The sequence below is a fragment of the Tenrec ecaudatus genome, chromosome 15 (assembly GCF_050624435.1).
Source record: "Tenrec ecaudatus isolate mTenEca1 chromosome 15, mTenEca1.hap1, whole genome shotgun sequence".
Taxonomy (NCBI): domain Eukaryota; kingdom Metazoa; phylum Chordata; class Mammalia; order Afrosoricida; family Tenrecidae; genus Tenrec; species Tenrec ecaudatus.
Genome location: NC_134544.1, coordinates 73,732,571 through 73,753,072, shown reverse-complemented (window position 1 = coordinate 73,753,072; position 20,502 = coordinate 73,732,571). Strand labels below are relative to the sequence as shown.

The 20,502-nt window shown below is 41.4% G+C and overlaps 1 protein-coding gene across 1 annotated transcript in view; it reads right to left on the bottom strand.

Annotated features, from left to right (window-relative positions):
• Positions 1-1,277: 1,277 nt before the first annotated feature.
• The window catches only part of LOC142427514 (large ribosomal subunit protein uL14-like), a 159,071-nt gene continuing 139,846 nt past the window's right edge, over positions 1,278-20,502 (bottom strand). The window contains exon 2 of the mRNA XM_075532751.1: positions 1,278-1,603. Coding sequence (XP_075388866.1) covers positions 1,278-1,603 — 326 coding nt within the window. The remainder of the gene's footprint in view (positions 1,604-20,502) is intronic.

Here is a 20,502-nt window from a genome sequence, read left to right as displayed (position 1 = left end):
CAAGTGTCGGCCAATGGAGATCCCCTCATAGAGGGGCTTAGGAGAGGAGATGGGTTAATTAGGGTGTGAGGTAGTATCGATGAAGAACACAGCTTTCCCCCAGATCCTGGATGCTTCCTCCCCCCAACTACCATGATCCGAATTCTACCTTGCAGGGCTGGATAGGACAGAGGCTGTACACTGGTACATATGAGGGTTGGAGGTACAGGGAATCCAGGGTGGATGATACCTTCAGGACCAAGGGCGTGAGGGACGATGCTGGGAGAGTGGAGGGTGAGTGGGTTGGAAAGGGGGAACTGATTACAAGGAGCCACATGTGACCTCTTCCCTGGGAGAGGGACAGCAGAGAAGGGGGGAAGGGAGACCCCGAATAGGGCAAGATATGACAAAATAACGAGGTATAAATTACCAAGAGCATATGAGGGATGGGGGAAAGGGGAGGGAGGGGGGGAAAAAAAAGAGGACCTGATGCAAGGGGCTTAAGTGGAGAGCAAATGCCTTGAGAATGATTGGGGCAGGGAATGTATGGATGTGCTTTATACAATTGATGTATGTATATGTATGGATTGTGGTAAGAGTTGTTGGAGTCCCTAATAAAATGTAAAAGAAGAAAAAAAAAAAGAAATAAAAGTTTTGGAAACAAAAGAAACCTGCGCAGGGACCAGCCAGCCCTATACAAAATGTGGCCATCGGCTGGTCCCTTTCGCTTACAGACTTGGTTTTTTATAAGGCTTCATTAGATTGCTATACTGTGCAAGCAGGCTGGTATACAAGCAGAAATTGGGGTTGAACAGTGCGACTAAGCAGGCTGGTACAGAAGCAAAATTGGCCATTAAGCAGCGCGACTGAGCAAGCAGACTTTGAGGTTGCACAATTTTCTGGCACAGGATAGTCGTTTGCTGGTTTTTAGGAACAAGGGGCTAGTTGGCCTTTTCTTTCTTTCTTTCTTTCTTTTTTTTGAAAATGTTATAAGGCCTGAGATTGCACTTTAGGACTTATGCAGAATGATTGCTTAATATAAAATGGTTCTATTTAGGCTAACAATCACAATTAGTTCTTTGGTAGTGGACACCAATTACTGCTCTTAATAATTTCTAATTTAATCACAGCTTTTGGCTTTTTCTCCCAACTCTTATCAACTCCAGTATCAATTTGAATTTCTTGAGTATTAAGTTAAAACTTCCTGATAAAAACTGTATTACTTCTTCTTTTTTGGGGGGTGTGTGTGTGAATAATTTTTAATAGGGTTGTTGGAGGTTTTCACAAACATGGCAAAATCACGCAATGCTGCCGGCATTGGATGCAATCTGGGGCCACAAGTCCGCACACTCCTTTGCAACGGGTCCTGTGATGGCCGAACCTTTCATCTCGCCTTTATTGTTCACAATGACCCCCGCATTATCTTCGAAAGAAAGGAACACACCATCTTTTCTCCGGTAGGATTTCCGTTGCCGTATTACCACTGCAGGATGGACCTTCTTTCTGAGCTCGGGTTTGCCTTTCTTGACTGTGGCCATCACTATGTCACCCACTCCGGCAGTGGGCAGTCTGCTTAGCCGGCCCTTGATCCCCTGCACGGAGATGATATATAGATTTTTGGCTCCTGTACAAGAACAAAAACAAGACATGATTCACTCTGGCTTTCATCCCCAAGGTGTATTACTTTTTCAATAAGAGGTTCCTGCTTCTAGAATCAGCAAACAGCTGTGAGGGCTTCTGAGAGCCATCTGTTAGTTAGTCAAAACAACAGCAGGGAGAACAGAGCCTGGGCTTTTGCAAGATTGGTTAGGTCTGGTCTCCTGCTGTGAAGCTGGGTGATACCTGAGGTTTCTCTCTTCTTTGCTCTGGCAGGCAGACACCTTGCCTCCCATGCTTTGCTTGGCAGGGTCTGTATCAAGCTCCTTCCACTATTTCCCCACTGGGAAGTCTTGGCTAAGGAGTTCTCTTCCTACAGCGGGGCAGAGTTCAGGTTCTATTAAACCCACTCGATGTCCCTGGCCCATGCTCTGACATAGGCCGCAGCCTGCTCTGCCTACACTCTCTGTGAAGATGACCTGTCTTCCCACAACTAAAACACTTTTTTCTAGGTCTGATATAATTTGCCAGTGCAGCTGCCATGAGGTCGGCCTTGTATTCCTCTGTCTCTACATTCCTGCATATCCTGAGATAATCTAGCAGAGTGCCCTGTTCCCTGTGGAAGGTATTTTTACAACGCTTAATGGAGAAATCATAAGATAGCTTATGCACTAAGTCTCTTACTGCCTGGACATTCTTTACACATTTGGAAATAGAACTTTTGGAACACAAAGTCAGCATAGGATTCATCAATCCGCTGTCTTATAGCCATGCAACTTGGCTTTCTCTCTCCTGATGGAATTATCTTTTCCCAGGCACTCAAGCAAACCTCACGTATCTATCCTATTATCTGTTGAGTAAACTGTAGTTGAGACTCAACTGTAATATAATTCTCATCCCCTAGTGTTGGATTGGGGGAGGGAATGCGAGCTCACCTTGGGCGCATGGAAGAATTGTGACCAGTTGAGATGCAAAAGCAGCAAAAGGATTTTATTTGCTAGCTCAAGCTAGGGCTTCCCTCCCTCCACTGCCCAACACAGTGGGGACCCAGCAGCCAAAGGGAATCAGCCCTGAGTTCTTTGTTCACTGGGCTTTTATGGGGCCAGGGCCAGGGGGCAGTCCAATGTTGCTGTTCTTTAAATTGATTAGAGAAAACTTCTGGTGCCAGCATTGTCCAGTGGTGGTTGGCAAGCAGTTTCGCACGTGTTTTCTTGACTGGTCAATCGGTGGGGGGTGGGGGGGGGTGGTCACTACTCCTTGCTGTAGAAAAATTAAATCTAACCCTCTACAATTTTGTAGGACTATCTCAGAAAGAGAGCTTACAGATTTTTCTAGATGCGTTATTGCATCTTCTAGTCTGGCTAAATCCTCATCAATTAAACTCTAGAACTGGGTCAGTCCATTATTTTGGTTGCTTAGAGCAGCTATTTCTGTGCCCGCTCCAGCAGCGCTAACTCTGAGTAACAGAGCAACAGTTAAAACAGTGACAGAAAAAGAGGACCTGATGCAAGGGGCTTAAGTGGAGAGCACATGCTTTGAGAATGATTGGGGCAGGGAATGTGCGGATGTGCTTTATACAATTGATGTATGTATATGTATGGATTGTGATAAGAGTTGTATGAACCCCTAATAAAATGTTTAAAAAAAAAAAACAGTGACAGGTTCTCTTTTAACCTTCTGGTAGTGCTGGTTTGACCATTGTAAGCATCCATCTTCCCACGAATGGTAAATAACCCGTGGGAAAAGAATTATATTTACACAGAATTCTGTAGCATTGGTGGAGTGTAACAACTTGGTATACAGGCAAGGGGAAGGGTAGGAATTTGAACATATCCACAAACTACTTTTAGTAGGAATTATCCACTTACTGCTTTGGTTGACCTGAGAATTTATGTTTATACATGAGGGCTCATATTTTTTTGGAATTTTTCCCACACACGCTCCAATTCCTTGAACATTTTCTATTGTGAAACTTTTTTTCTTACGGCTATTCCAGTCACAACTTGCATCAGCCTCCTGGACCAAAATTCTGTTTATAGCTAAGGCATCATATTATGGGGGTTCTATACTATAATAAAGCCAACAACTTTTGGTAGCATTTGGGTTAGTACTGTTTAAAGCATTATACGTTGATACTATTAAATCAAACAAAGGAGAACTGAGATAAACCCTGTTCTGCGTGTCTTCTGGACCAGCCGTTGATGTTACAGTATGTAGGACTTTTGGTACTGGGGTGGCTATTACTTCGGAAGGCCCACATTATTCCTCGGATCCAGGTTTCCCAGTGATGTGGATGGTGATTTTTATGGTATTATTGGCATCAGCACTATTACTTGACACAAATTTCATTGACACAGAGTCTTCTTTAGAACTCCATTTCCAGTCACCATCATTGGTGGTTACACAAGCCCATTCAGAACAATAGGGCCATCATGCTTTACTGGAAGACCCCTGCTGCAGGCTGCGTCCCCACAACTTTGCTCTGTCAGTGCCCTGAGGCCATGTCATAGGGCACACATGAAACCCCTGTTTCCTCATGACCAGTTTATTATTTAAAGGTGTGCTATACCCGACATGCCATGCCACTCGGGGGGCAGGACCAATCCTTCTCTCTTGCCAGAGCTGTTCAAGGCTGAAAAATATTTCAAGATACCACATCGCAGTTATTGGATGTGTCTTACTTACTGTTGCCAGAATGTCACCGGTGACTACATTTTTTAGAGTCCAGGTGTGAATCTAAGGTTCATGTTGGTTATAGTCTCATTTTCCTTGATAATCGCAGAGAGGAACACCCAGAGGGCCACAGGCCACAGGATCATGATAGTCTACTGAGGCGCACCCAAAGGGGGTTGGTGGGGTGCTGAGTTACCGTCCACACCTTTTCCAGAGGCTCTGCTAGGCGGGTATGGCTGTGGTGAATCCAGGCAGCTATCCCATCCTCCACCTTTAAGTCTGTAGGGGAGGTTAAAACAACCTGATAAGGCCCCTTCCATTTGGTTTCTAGATTTTTGCTATGGAACCTTCGAACCCAGACCTAATCTCCAGGCAAATGCTCATGTTGACTTGCAGCTGCATTTGCCTGCTCAATAGCATTTTGGCAAACAGCCTGAATGGTAGGTCAAACATTGGCCTGTCTGCTCTGCAAGACTTGCATAGCCCCTAATATCTCATCAGGCCTGCATAGAGCAGATTGAATGCTCTAGGGATAATGGGGAGTGGTTTACCATACACAATTTCAAAAGGTGTCAATTCAAACATGGGGGAATTCCGCACACGGAATATAGCAAACGGGAGGAGAGTCACCTAGTTTTCGCCAGTCTCGGAAGCTGATTTGGTCAAAGTCTACTTTAAAGTTCTGTTCATTCTCTCTACTTGCCCAGAGCTTTTTGGGTTGTATGTACAATGCAGTTTTCAATTTGTCCCCAGAGCCCAGGATAAATTCTGAACGACCTCGGTTACAAAAACAGGGCCAGTGTTGGATTCAATTGTTTGAGGCATTCCATATCTTGGAGCTATTTCTTTTAACACCTTTTTTGCTACTATCAGGGCTGTCTCTCTTTTAGTTGGGAAAGCTTCTACCCTACCTGAAATAGTCTCAACGAGGACTAACAAGTACTTGTAACCATATTTGCCTGGCTTGATCTCAGTGAGATCCACCTCCCAATGTAGCCCAGGTTGCTTACTTCTTTCTCTAGCCCCTTGATGCATATTTATAATTTTACCTGGTTTCATTTCTTGGCAGACATGGTATTGGCTCACCAGCTGTTCTGCAGTCAGTTCTTGGTCTTTGAACTGTAGTTTGGCAGTTTGCAACAATTGTAGCGTCTTTTTCCCCAAATGAGTAGTACGGTGTAAGTTGTACAGCATCTCTTGCGTCCCACCTCAGCCGGGAGGATAAGATTGTTCTGGGCTTTTAGCCACGGCGAGCCCTCTTCTATTAGGGCTTACAGCTCTTGTTTGACCCAAAGTTCTTCAGCTGTGTAGCCAGGCACATGTGGAAAGGACCCCTTTCCTGGAAAAGAAAATTGAACAAGGCATACTTGCCCACCTGGTTCTACAGGTCCATCTCCTTCCTTTTCTTGGACCGCAGCCTTTTGCACCTCCTTGTCTGTGGCACAATGGCCCTTAGCTTCCATGGAGTCTCCTTGTAGATGGCTGGGTGTGTGCACCACTGCCACAGCTTTTGGCAGTGTTACAGCTTCCAGTGGCTGCAGCACCTCAGTCTTATTCTTTATTTCTTTTCTTTTAGCAGTTATGAATCTTTCTTTTTACTGTGAGTACTGATATTCATCCTGGTTGGTGGTGTGGAGTAGTTAAAAGTGTCTTTTTTAGTCTGCCAAGCAGACTTGTTCGTTTTAAAGTATATTTGGGCATTTAACTTGGTTAAAATATCTCTTCCTAGCAGGGGTGTCGGGCACTTTGGGATGAGCATGAATGAGTGACTTACTTGACCCACGCTGAGGTCCATTTTGCGCGTAGAAGTCCATCAGTACCAGTTGGTCTCTGTGACACCTTGCACCCAGCTGATACAAGACTACAGTTTTTCATTGTTGTGGGTGGGGACCGAGTGTTTTGCCTCTGTGTCAACCAAGAAATCAGCCAGTTTCCCCTCCACCAATCATGTTACCCTAAGCTCAGGGAGTGATTCTGAACCCCGAGTTCCTCATTCTAGGTCCTGCCTTTTTCCCCCTTCCTTAAAAATAGGGGACATGCTGGCTTATGAAGATTGGGGCACCTGTCAAACTGGTGTCCATCCTCCTGGCAATGCCAGCACCATATCATTCCTTTCAAAAGCTCTTTTTTGAGACAATCTCTGGCCCAGTGCCCTCTTTCCTCGCAGTAGCTGCACTGATCTTTTCCTAGTCTAGGCCTCCCATTTCTATTAACGCATTCCCTTGTTCTCCCTCTTCACTTGCAGTAGCTGCCACTAATACTTGGGCAATTTCCCTTGTAATCTTCCTGGTTTCTCCTGCCTGGAACCTTCGATCTTCCATCCGCTGTCTTTCTTTCCTCTCTTCTGAGGTTTCTCTATTGTTATAGACCTTCACTGCCACCTCCGACAAATCCTTAAATTTTTTTCCCCAGCCTTTCTACTTTCTTTTGACATCTGGTGCAGCTTGATTAATAAAAGCCATTATTACTGCAGCCCTACTTTCCTCTGATGTCAGGTTTATGGGGTATACAGCCTAAAAGCTTCCATGATGCGTTCTAAGAATGCAGCTGGACTTTCCTGGGGACCTTGCCTTACATTACCCACCTTGGTCAAATTGGGTGGCTTTTTTGCTGCCACTCAGAAATCAGGCATGAGAACCTGGCGATAAATTCGGAGCCTCTCCCTACCTTCTGGTTCATTGAAGTCCCATGCAGGTCTTTTCGGGGGAAGTGGGGAGGTGGGGGAGGGAGAAACTAACAGCAATGGTGACTGTATAACACCACTCAAAGGGAACAAACATCAGAATTTCAGGTGATAGGATGCATGGGATGGTGGAAGTTACAGCAAAATATACATATATATTGAGGGTTCTGGGGGTTGCAGGGTTGGGATGGGAGTGGATAGGGGGAGCTGATATGAAGGTATCACAGTTGATGATGGCAGCAATTGTACAATTATGTTTGATCCAATAGAACTATGGATTTAAATACATAAGCTACCACATAACTACACTTGAAGGAATATTTTAAGAGATTTCTTGATAACTTCTGTAGCAAAGTTCCACCAGAAACAAAGGAAATATTTTCAATACTCCCCTTTTTTCCTTTCACCCCTTATACAATTTGCTTATAAGGTATTAATATCTATTCCATTCTCTTAAATAACTCTTAGGTAAGGTGGCAGTAACTTGTAACCCTTTGAATTCTCTATAACATGGACCAAACTTAAATACAGTGTCAAAGGATTTCCAGAGTCAGTTCTGATTATTAGTGGCAATTCTGTACTTCTTGATATTATTACATGTCTCAAATCTTCACCCCATATTTTCTGACATGCATTAAAAATGTCATAGCTATGGCCGACTGCAAATACAGGCACTAATGAAAACTGCGTTACTATGATTTTTAATGCATCTTTTTCATGGTCTTTCCCCCACGCTGTTATAACGCCATGTACTGCTGTTGGAACAGAATAGCCTGGAACAGGACCTTTTGTTCCATAGTATTTTTTATTTAAAGAAATTCCCACTACTCGATGTGCTCCTGTAAAGCAGTGGTTCACAACCTTCCTAATGCCACGACCTTTAATACAGTTCTTCATGATGTCGCTGACCCCAACCATAAAATTATTTTGTTGCTACATCATCACTGTAAGTTTGCTACTGTTATGAATCATAATGTAAATCATAACGTGTTTTCTGATGGTCTTAAGTGACCCCTGTGAAAGGGTCGTTCGATTCCCCAAAGAGGTCATGATCCACAGGTTGAGAACCACGGCAAAGTCAACCAAATGAGCAGAGGCTCCAATGCCAGCAGTCGCTTGGGAAGATAATCCTTTGTAGCCAAAGTCATATAATTTCTATTCAAGACCATTTAAGTTGCAGATGTTTCTAACACACATTTAGCCAATAGTGTTTTCTATTCCCTTGACTTTGTGGCTACTGGGATTGGATCCCAAGACTACACAAGTATAGTCTCAATCCAGTATTGTAGATGTGTCTACTGATTTTGAGTGACCTTAGCACAATGTTGTATGGCAGCAATTGAATGATCTTCTAGCCCCTGCTTGAAAATCTGACCCCAGTTGAGATGAAATGTCCTCTGTCAGAGAGGTTTTTAACACGTACACATAAAGCAGGTGATTTATGTCCCATGAACACTTGGCAGGCTCTCTATCTTGTTGCTTGGGAGACCAGCTCAGACTATTGCACACCCTGAGGGTAAAAGCCTTCCTTCATCTTGGTGTCCATCAAACATTAGTGGACACATACTATATTTGTCCTTTTGTGATTAACTAACTGCACGCAGCATAATGATTTCCAAGTCCCTTCACATCATGTGGTGTTTCATAATGCCATCCCTGTTTTTCAGAAATGCATGGTATTCTATTGTGTGTATGTATCAGAGTTTCTTTATACAGTCTCCTAATAATAGGTATTTGGACAGTTTTCAGCTCACCCAACATGGCAGAGTCTCTTACAATAAAATTTCTTAGGATAACCTTTACTACTCTCAAAGCATTGACATGATTTGTGTTGTGATGTAAAGTCAATCATCATTGACATTTTTCTCACCAATGCAATTTTCAGTTTTCTTAGCAGGATTAATCCTTAGCCCCATGACAACCATATGCCCACCCAGAAATGACACGAGATATAACCTGTACAACAATAAGTAAACAAACAAAAATAAAAGCAGTCCCACCATTCTCCATAAACTTCTGATCTGACCTCTACTTGGAATCTATCTTTGAGATCTTCAAGACCTTCCTTAAAATGCTCAATTCATCTAAAAAGCACTATTTTATATCGAGCAGCCAAAGTTTCATGTCCCCTTGAGTTTCTTAAATACGCGATAATAGCCTTCGGTTCAAAATACTTTTCTTCCACACAGTACAAAACACAGACCGTGCTTTTCATTCTTTCTTTCTTTTTTAAAGACTCTCTAAGGAAACTAAGACAACTGTATTGCTTAAAGAACTTGTTTGCAGCAATCCACTGATTGACCAAACATATGCATATACATTTTATTTGGAATAAACCCTTGCATACAGAATCTGCTTTGCTACCAAGCTCACTGGCTCCAACTGGATGCTAGGCTCTTCTACCCAATGGGAAAATAAATAAATCAGTAAGGGACCTTCATCCCTCTCCTGCCTCCCTAAATTTTGATTTTGGGGAACATGCATTGGGCACTGTCTCAAACAATTTAAGTAAATACATGTTTGTTGGTTTTCTTTTTGTTCTCTTGATTACCCATCTGAAAAAAATTGGCAGCCTGTACCTTGGTTGACTATCTTCTGTGAGCCCAGCACAGCTGTCTCACTGGGTTATCTCACTGAGTGCCCCTCATACAGTAATACATGGTGTGTCCTCAGAACTCAGACCTTTCAGCTCCATGCAGGCTGTGCTTATGGATGTTTCCCTGGTCATGGTGACTCTGCTCTGGAACTTTGGTGGGTATCTTGTTCCACCATTACTAGTGTAGATCTCTCCCATCCACTCAAACCTGTGTCCAGGGGTCTGCCTCACCCAGTCAATAAGGTAACTGGTGAGTATCCAGAATTTTTGCAGGAGATCTTCACTGAAGCACCCCGCTTCTTCACTTCAGCACCAGATTGGACCAGCTGGACCTCAGAGTCACTGCCTGTTGAGTGAAGACAGGTGGACAAAATCAATCTAGAGTAGCTACAACCACTTCCTCCTCCCTGAGACCGGTGACTTCTTTCCCGGTAGCTGCCACCACCAGGAAGAGGATTCTCAAGATCCAGTCCATGGTGTGAGAGCTGTCTCCTCAGCGTTTCTGTCGGGGAGGGTATGCTAGTTAAACGATCCTTCAGGAAACACAACATACTCATATTTGATCTAGTAGATCTCTGATTGTTTGCATATTCATGTGGTGGAGTATTTAAAAGTAAGGCTTGTGATTAATAAATTACTTGTCATGAAGAATTCTATCTATCATGCAATCCCTAATATCCAATCAACAAAGCTGTATTTTTCAACTTTTGAAACTTTGTGACAACTTTCTAAAAACTTTGTATTTCAATCACTCATGGAAATTATAGTGCCTCCTGATTTTTCATGTGATTAATTATGACTAATTATGACTCCTGATTTTTCATGTGATTAATTATTAATTAATTATGAGACTGCAGCAGTTCATTAAATTTTTTCATTTTTTCATCTTAAACTTCAGTAAACTTTAAATTAGTCTTCCTTTGCAGCCTATGGATATTAACTTTTCACTGACTTTGAACGTTGTATTTCAGGATGAAATGATTTGGATAATGAATACAAGATCATTTTTTCTTCAATTTTTCATTCCAGAAACAGTAAACCATAGAATTATGGATCCCCAAAACATCAATCCATTTAAACATCCACTTAAAGTTTTGCATACCCAAGATATCAATATTCAGCATTCTAGTGATTTATGGAAATTCCAAGCGTATTGGAGGCATATTTCATAATTCCAGTCTTATTTTATAGACATTAATTTCTTTAGCATCTTGTGTTATTTAGTTTTTACCTTGACTTGGAGGAATGTTAACAGAGCAAATCTGCTTTCCTCTCAAAAATCCATACCCATGTTGTTTTATGTCATTGATTGTAATCCCCATAATACAATAGCACTTCTCCCACTTACCCCCTGGCTTCCAATTTGTATTACTTTGTTTTTACTACTTCTCTGGCAGAGTATTTTGTACTTGGATAAATGCTGCCATTTTTTTTTTCAAATGGTCAATCATCCTGAGTGTGTGTTCCCTAGTGGTTTGTTTATTTCTCACCATGCTATCTACGGTTCAGTGAAACATTGAGCAACTGGAATGAGATATGTCCCAAGCCTGAAGGCTTACTGAGGTCTAATCGCTCACGGATTCCACTAGTCTCTCTCCAACCAGTAAGCCTTGTCTTTTTAAAATGGTGTTCTACATATTTCACCACTTTATCCAGGCCTCCTAAGGTAAGGGTAGGGAAATATTTTTGTTGTATCTTTTGAAGGGCCATTTTTATATTTATGACCTTATATGTGGGAGATACAAAATTATTATCTTAAAAGTTAGCATGCTATAATTGGCCTGCAAACATTTTATTAGCCTGCAAACATTTAGTTAACCCATCCCTAATGTGAAGTTTGAACCTTTACCCCTTTTATTTATTTATTTGTTTGTTTGTTTATTTATTTCTCATGACCCCTTTTAGGTAGGTCGATAATGGTAGCCAGATAGCATCTTCTTCTTCTGGCCTCAGGATTTTGTAGGCTGATTTATGGGTGGTCCATTATTTCATTGGATTCAGTGTATGCACGCTATTCCACTGGATTTAGTCTGTGGTCATCTCGACTCTAATTTGTTTGGGGGAAGAGACAGGTGAATGGCTGCACCTTAAAAGACTCCTCACAAGTTCTGAAGACTTCTATCACTGCTCAATAATGCAGAATTTACCACATTGTCTCTGTGGAATTCTTTGTGCCAACTCACCTTGATGTCCCAAAGTGGGTCATTCCTTCTGGTATTTCTCTAAGTCTACGGAATGCCCATAATGTTGTCATTTATACTATAGCTTCTCACTTTAGTGCTATAGCATCAGCAATGAAAGTCCTGAAACCCTTTCTCCATCCATGTCACTAAGGGTAACCTTACCTTGATGAAGCAGCACTTTCCATGTTATATTTTGAAAATATTCTGAACTGGTGGCTCAACTTCCAGCAGCATACTGGATAATGTTCTATTGCTACCCGTAAAGTTTCCATTAGCTAATTTTTGAAGAGAAATCATCAAGAGTTCTTCCTAGACGGTCTTACTAAAGGAAAGCCATTAAATTTCTCCAACAGTGAACAATATTATAGCTTCCAGAACCAAAGCAGTATTCAAGTCACCAGAAAATGAAGAAACAAAGGGGTGTTTTCATAACAGTACTAGAACTGACTGATGGGTGGGAGATACAGATAAAAAGAATGTACTTATGTTAATTTTGTCCTAATACATTTAATTTTTTAAAGGGTATTAAATAAATGTTTACTAGTAAATTTATAGTTCAAATTAAATGCAATGCTGCAAGGTAAAAAACTACCAGAAGTTTACGTAAGAAGAAATAAGATACAAAAGTTTGTGTATGTAGTGTTGATTAAACAAACATTACCCATAAGTGAAATGGCACTGAATTATACTTATTAATGAAAACCATCTAATCTGGAGGAGAACAACAGGAATGATGATTCCAGGGGAGGGACATAGGGAGACAGGGGATAAAAAATGGGTGTTATCAAAGCCAGGGACAAAGGAACAAGAAGTTATCTGAAATCTATGGCAATGAGGATGTAGGGCTTGATCAAGAGCAATGTAACCAAGAGGAATTACTGAAACCCAAATGAAGGCTGAGCATGATAGTGGGACAAGAGGAAAGTAAAAGGAAATAGAAGAAAGGGCTAGGAGGCAAAGGTCATTTCTAGAGGTCTAAATACCGGCATGTACATATGTAAATATATTTATGATGATGGGGAAATAGATCTATGTATGTATATTTATAGGTTTAGTATTAAGGTAGCAGATGGACATTGGGGCTCTACTCAAGTACTCCCTCAATGCAAGAACACTTTGTTCTATTAAATTGGCATTTCATGATGCTCACCTTCCCAACATGATTTCTGAAGACAAACTGGGTGTATAAGCAAATGTTGAGAAGAGAGCAGATATTGCCTGGCTATCAAGAGATATAGCATCTGGGATCTTAAAGGCCTGAAGATAAGCAAGTGACCATCTAGATGAGAAGCAACAAAGTCCACATGGAAGAAGCACACCAGTCTGTGTGATCACAAGGTGTCAAAGGGATCAGGTATCATGCATCAAAGAACAAATATCATATCATTGTGACTGTCGGGGAGTGCAAAGTGAAGACCCAAAGCCCATCTGAAGGCAACTGGACAACCCCTTACAGAAGGGTCGCTGGGAGCAGACAAGCCAGTCAGGGTGGAGTATAGCACCGATGAAACATACAACTTTCCTCTCCTACCCCCCATTATCATGACCCCAAATCTACCTTACAAATCTGGCTTGACCATAGCATGTACACGGGTACAGGTAAGAGCTGGAAACACAGAGAATCCAGGACAGATAAATCCCACAGGATCAATATTGAGAGTAGCTATACCAAGAGGGGAAGGTGAAGGTGCGGGGAAATGGGGTACCGATCACAATGGTCTACCTATAACCCCTCCTAGGGGGCCGACAAGAGAAAAGTGAGTAAAGGGATACATCAGTCAGAGTAAGACATGACAAAGTAATAATAATTTATAAATTATTAAGGGTTCATGATGGAGTGGGGTGGGGGAATGAGAGGAGGAAAATGAGAAGCTGCTACCCAGGGCTCAGGTAGAAAGAAAATATTTTGAAAATGATGGCAACAAATATAAAAATGTGCTTGAGACAATAGATGGATGTATGGATTGTGATAAGAGTTGTACAAGCCCCCCAATAAAATGATTTTTAAGAAAAGAAAAACACCTAATCTAACATACGAGTCCAAAATTAATGCTAAAAAAACAAATAGTGCCTTCACAACACATTTGGAATATAAATACTCTATATCCTTGGAGCTCAAGGAATTTTAAACCATGCATTGCACTCATGAGTGTCTATGTGCCTGTGTTTCCATTCATTGTCAACAGTTTTTACGTGACAGGTAGGATGAGAATGATCATGATAATCTGCTTGTCAAAAAAAAAATGGGTCATTTAGGAAAATAATGAAGGGTCAGAGTCATGTATATATTTCTACTGCAAGCAGAGTTTACTAGTTTACTAGTTCCTCCTTTCAAGTTAGCAGTGATGATTAGAAAATGTAGGGAAGAAATGAAAAGTGAAATCTGTCGCTGGAGATGCTGAGAGCCAGTTAGAGAACATGCAGACTCCAACAGGAAATCCTCCTGATTGCTCTTCTGTGCCTTTCTAGGGCGGGGACCTGTGATGTTTTGGGTCTTTAGTGCCTCCTGCTGCTCTTTGCCTCCCTTGCAGGGGAGGTTTGTGTCTGGGCTCACATTGAGTCCCCACAATGTGTACCTTGCACATAACACAGGACTGTGTCATGTACAGTCAGGGAACTCAGCTAAAGGGAGAACTGGTTCTTGTAATTGTCTTTGGTGATTAGAGAGTGGACTTCAGAAGGATGAGTGATACTATGTATCACCACCATAGCATATGTGGCCCCACCACTGCAGACCCTTCCCCAGGGGCCAGCTCCAGCAGTAGCTACTGGTGATGGAGTAACCAGAGACCATACAGGTGAGGGAGAACAATAGACTGTGCTTGACCAGACCTGGAAAAGACTCCTGAAGCAGCACCTGGGACAGTACACCTAGAAATAAAGAGAGAAGTTCCTGTCAGTCACATGCACTCACCACAGGCCCCATAAACCAGCTTTGCTATCTGAGACCCTCACCTTGGGGAACTGTCACCAGGCACAGAAGAACACAGAGCAACAGCGTCTTTGACCACAACTCTGCTTTTCCAGAGGAGCTACAGCACTGCCTGAAGATGTACTGGCTTTCCCAGACCAAGGGTAGAATGTTACCTCCACATTTAGGGCTTGTCATGGACACTGAAGTGGCCTTTCCCCAGGTGAAATGGGTGCTTCTGAAGCCTGAACATTCCTGCTCAGTCTCGCGAGTTATGCATGGCCACTGAATAACTGCTCAGAGATCTCACCTTGAATTAATTAACCAAGCTTACAGATTCATCCATTTTGGAAAATTATCCATACTTTTGACAGTGCAAGCAGTGGCACTATCTTTGAACGTGCTATTTTAAAGTTTATTTCCCATTCAGATTTCCACTTCGTTTTTATCCCTCATATCAATGTCTGCAAAAAGTTCCAGACCGAGGGTTGACCTCATCCATTTTCCTCCTTACTTCTAACCACTGTATAATCTCTAATGTATTCTAATTTTTTAAAGGTTGAAATACAATTAAAGAGTGGAACTCACATGGCTTCTCTTGAGCAGATTCTGCTGAGGGGAATAAGTAATGATTTGGTAAAAAACAAAAACCCAGAGGTTTAGTCAATATCCCAAGATTCAAGCACAGGACAGTTTCCCAGTTGTCAGTTGGAGATCACGGAATTGAGTATTTTCTCTCATGTAGGCTGGAATGTAATCACTTGATCCCAGTCACTGCAGCAGACTGCCTGCCATCTCATGGCATCTGGTGTTGGTGGGTGTCTGAACAATTTAAGATTCTGACTACGTGCATCTCTGCTCATTAGTCCAGGTCACTTTCTTTCTTTTCTTTTTTTCAGTCCAGGTCACTTTCATCTCTGTGTGTATAAGAAGTAGATTTATATACAAGTGCAATTGAACATTGAGAAAATGGCCCAGCCCAGCCCAGATCAAGTCCATAAGTCTGATATTAGCCTATATGTCCAACAGCAATCTATAAAGTCCTCTTCATACTCACGAAACACATGCAATGATGCCGAATTTAGAAGATCACAGGCCAGTGGGTAGCAAGTCTTTGCATCCAGTGTCATTGGAAACAGCTCTGGCAGGGGTCTCGGAATGGCTTCCCCAGCACCCAGGGCTGCACGGGATGGGTCAATTTGTCCTCTCAGCTGCGGTGTCTCCCAAGCTGTGAAGTAGTGAGAAAGAGTGTTTCCTGCCTCCAAGGATGAAATACTGGATTTCCCAGAATTCTCATGAGAAGGCCATGCCCACACAGAAGCCGCATTGGCTATGATCTGATTGACAGGCTAGACTCCACCCCTACATTCTTAATCATAAAATTGACAAATGATTATATAACTCCCACAGTAACCCTTTGTAAATGACGTTTTTATCACGTGTACTACAAAGTACCCGTATATGCTGGCAGTTTCCTTCCACATTGAAGAAGCGTTGCTTGGGCTCTATATTCCATATGTTGTTTTTGTTTTTTCCCACTGCTCCAAATCATGGTCAGTAATTTAATCAATATACCCACAGAACTTTCCAATTTTTGGAACTTGGAAATTGTAGAAAAATAGGGGCCCAATGAAAGGGCTATCAAAATTATCCAGTTTTCTACTGTTGTAGAGAAATCAGGCATAGTTCTTTGCAGCTTAAAATGACAACTACTTGGTTATTTCATGACTTTGGGATGAAAACATTGGCATCAAAGAGAAGGTCTAATGCTGGCCAATGCAGTGCCTCCTTGCCAATCTTTATTGCTGGGTAAGACATCAGCTTCTGAGACTGTACTCATATATACTCCCACATATACTCTCTCATGCTGCCTAAGGCTGCAAGATGGGAGTTATGCCAGGGTTAAAGCAAAGATCTCGCTTCAGCACATGGGGCCTTTATTTTATCCTGAGTGTGCAACTATATCGGGAATATTTCATTTAAATGATTTTGTTTTTATATTTAAATAGAAGACCCTCTTGAGCATCAGTGATTAAATAGTTTACTAAAGTGGCTGGGCTCTATACTCCGTGAATGTCATCCAGGAATAGAAGATGATGAGCTGTTGAGGAGTGCCACATTCTGAATGATTTTCAAAGAAAGACACTACATAATTAGCTAAAATCCGAATTACAAAATTGATGAAATGGGGAGATCTGATCTGATGTCTTCAAAGTTAGCAAGCAAGCATGTGGAATGTCGTGGTCCATCAACTATCATTAAGAATTGCAAGTTAAATGGTCAATAAATTAGTAACGCAAGTTTACTATTGTGCTTCTGCTTCAAAAGACAGACTGATACCATGAAAGACTGGTGAGGATGTAGAGTGCCAGAAACTACCAAATGTTACCGTCACATTAGAACAATCTGGCAGCTTTTTCACAACAGCGAATATAATTTTATAATATAATCAAGCTGCCATTCTCCTCAAATCATTTAAAAATAAAGCTACATAAACTATGCACAGTAATTATAAAGTGCTTTTATCCATAAGTTGAAATATACCAAACTCAACTCAGTGACATTGCATAGATGCCAAGTGAAAGTGACCCTATAGGACAGGGAAGAACTGTCTTTGAGTGTTTCAGATACTGTAACTCTCTAAAGGACTAGAAATCCTCATCTGTCTTCATGGAATAGCTGGTGGTTTTGTACTGCTGAACTTGCAGCTAGCAGCCCAATGCATAACCACTACTCAACCAGGGAATCTATGAAAAGAGGGAAGAAGGAAAATCAACCGCTAAACTAGCATCCCAAAATGCTGATATCTGTAAGACTGAGTTCAGGCCTGCTTCAACTCCTCAACCATTCCTCCCAATGCACTCTTTGCCAAGACTCTTGAGAATTGGTGCTCAATAGGTGATGTATGTAAGTTAACAGCAGTTAAATTCTTCTACTTGTTATTGCCAGGTTGGAAATATGACATTTTTATTTCAAATATAAGATAAAACATTACAACAGAGTTAATATAATTGTATACATTACAAAATAATTAGGGCATTTCAAGATGGAAAGCAAAACTCTATTAAAAATGTTCCTATTGAAATGAATAGAACAACTCTGAGGGTGGTACAGGGCAGCATACTAACATAAGTAACTTTCAGGTGATCAACGACTGTAAATCTAAAAGCAAAATAAAGTGCACACAGCAATGTTTTCTGTTTTATAAAGGTCATTACCATGGGTATGTGTCCCCAAGTTATGAAATCATTATACATCATTGAAAAATTGCAGAGTGTCATTGTAAAAGACATAACTGGAAATGCCTAATATGAAATGAAAATGTTCTCAATACATCAAAAATCTGGACAACTATGAACAATAAAATATATAACTTAGAATTGTATAAAAATATAAAGGATACAGGAGGGGTGAGTGGGGAGGAAAGGGGTTGGGATAAAAAGGAAAATCGGCTTCCAGGAACCGAAGCAGAAGGCAAATTTTGAGAATGATGAACGCAACGAATGTATAAGTGTGTTTTACACAATTGATGTATGTATGGATTGCGATGAGTTATATGAGCCCCAATAAAATAATTTTTTTAAATGTAAAGGATACAATTAATATTCCTGAATTGAGACCACTATAATAAATGATTTAATGAACAAAGTTAATGAGGAAAATGAAACAAACATCTCCTACATAAGCATTTTAAGTGTTCTATGTATTTACCCATTAAAATAGTAAAAAATGAAGTTCTTCAGGATTTTACTGCAATTGGGTCCTAAATTAAACTAAATCAAATTAGACTAGACTAAACTAAATCAACTCAAACCGAACTTAATGACATATTGCGTTTGGTGAATCTGCTGCAAAATATATCTTTAAAATTTTAATAATAAAAATATTACCTTGAGGAATATGGTGTACCTGACCCAAGCCATGGTATTTTAAATTATATCATAAACGTGACCCCTCATTCTCAACAATATGGTTTTTTATTTGTTTGGGGTTTTCTATTGCCTGTCAACTGATCCTGTGGACACCTCATGATAGCACAGATGGTGTTCTTCCATGTGGGTTAGTTGCTTCTCTGCTAGAGTGCTGCTTGTTTAACTTCAAGTCATTAGGACCCCAGATGCTATATCTTCTGATAGCCTGGCACTATCCGATTTCTTCACCACCCTTGCTTATGTGCCCATTTTGTGTTCAGCAATTGTGCTGGGAGTGTGAGCATCACAGAATGCCAGGTTGGTCAGAGCAGAGACACAAAATCCATCTGTAGACAATAGGACATCTATTCAGAAGGGTCACAAGGAAAGGGATGAGTCAACCACAGCTCAAAATAGCACCAATGAAACACACAATATCCCTCTGGTTCCTTGATGCTTCCTCTTTCCCCACTATCATGACTCCAGTCCTTCCTTTCACTGCGGGCTAGACCAGAGCATGTGCACAGGTACATATAAGAGATGAGAGCCCATGAACACGGAATCCAAGAAAAGGAATGGGAGTAGCGATACCAGGAGGGTGGTGGGAGGGTGGGAAGAGGAGGGGAAGAAGAGGGAACTGATTACAATGATTGACACATAAACCACACACACCCCCTCTAGGACAAACAACAGAAACTGTGGGAAGTGAGACATGGTCGGTGTAAGATAAGAAAATAATAATACATAATTTATCAAAGAGTCACGCGGGTGTTGGGGGAGGGAGAGAAAAAAGAGGAAGTGATATTAAGGTGTCCATAAAAAGTAAATGTTTAGTAAATAATGATGGCAATGTATGTACAAATATGCTTGATACAATTGATGTATGGATTGTTATAAGAGCTGTAAGAACAACCCAAGTCGATCTATGTTGACCGTCTCCCCAGAAGGCAATACAGAGGACAACACTGAAGATATAGCCTGGGGAGAGAGGTGGCTCTGTCCAGACCACACAGGACCGAACTAAGGGGGAGAGAGAGAGAAAGAACTTCATCATGACACATCAAGCCCCAGGGACGACATCATGCTCAGAGCATAGAGAGCACCGTAGGGCCTGCCCCACCACAAGACAAGACATTTTATCACTGACCCATAACAGTACAAGGGACAGCACTGGAGACATTGTGCAGGAAAGTGTACCTGATATGCCCCATGCACAGTGGGGTGAGAGGCAAAGGGAGTGTACCTGGACAGTAAGGGGAACAAAGTAACCAAGTCATCAAAGAATCCTGAAAATAGACTTCTGGCCTGGGGTACAGGGCTTGTCACCTCTTCAGACTTGATCGGAAAAAATACATTAGGGTCACCAGACAGACCTGGAACTATCTATTATTTTTTGTTGTTGCTTTGTTTTTGTTTTATTATGTTTTGGTTTTTCTTCCACCCTCTGTCTGTCTATATAAGATAGGCAGGATGAGCAATCCCAAAGAGAAACTACAGGACCGGCAGTTCAGGGGGGACATGGAAGAAGATGGGGCGGGGAGAGAGAGTGGGGAGCCAACAAACTCATAGACAAAGGGAAAAACAAGAGATCTAAAATTGATGGTGAGGAGGGTGTATAATCCCGAGTAGGGTTTTATGAAGAGCAATGTATCCAAGAGGAAATACTGAGAGCCAAATGGAAGGTGAGTATGATAGTGGGATAGAAGGAAGGTGAAAGGAAATAGAGGGAAGAAATAGGAGTCAAAAGCTATTTATAGAGGTATAGCTATGGGTCTATAGATATGTAAATATATTAATTTATAATGAAAGGGATAGAAGCCAATGAACATATATTTATATGAAAAGGTGTAAGATAGCAGATGGAATTTGGGCCTCGCTCACGGCCTCCCTTAACCCAAGAACACTTTGTTCTGATTACCTGGCTCTCTTTGATACTCACCTTCCCGACACAATTGCTGAAGACAAAATGG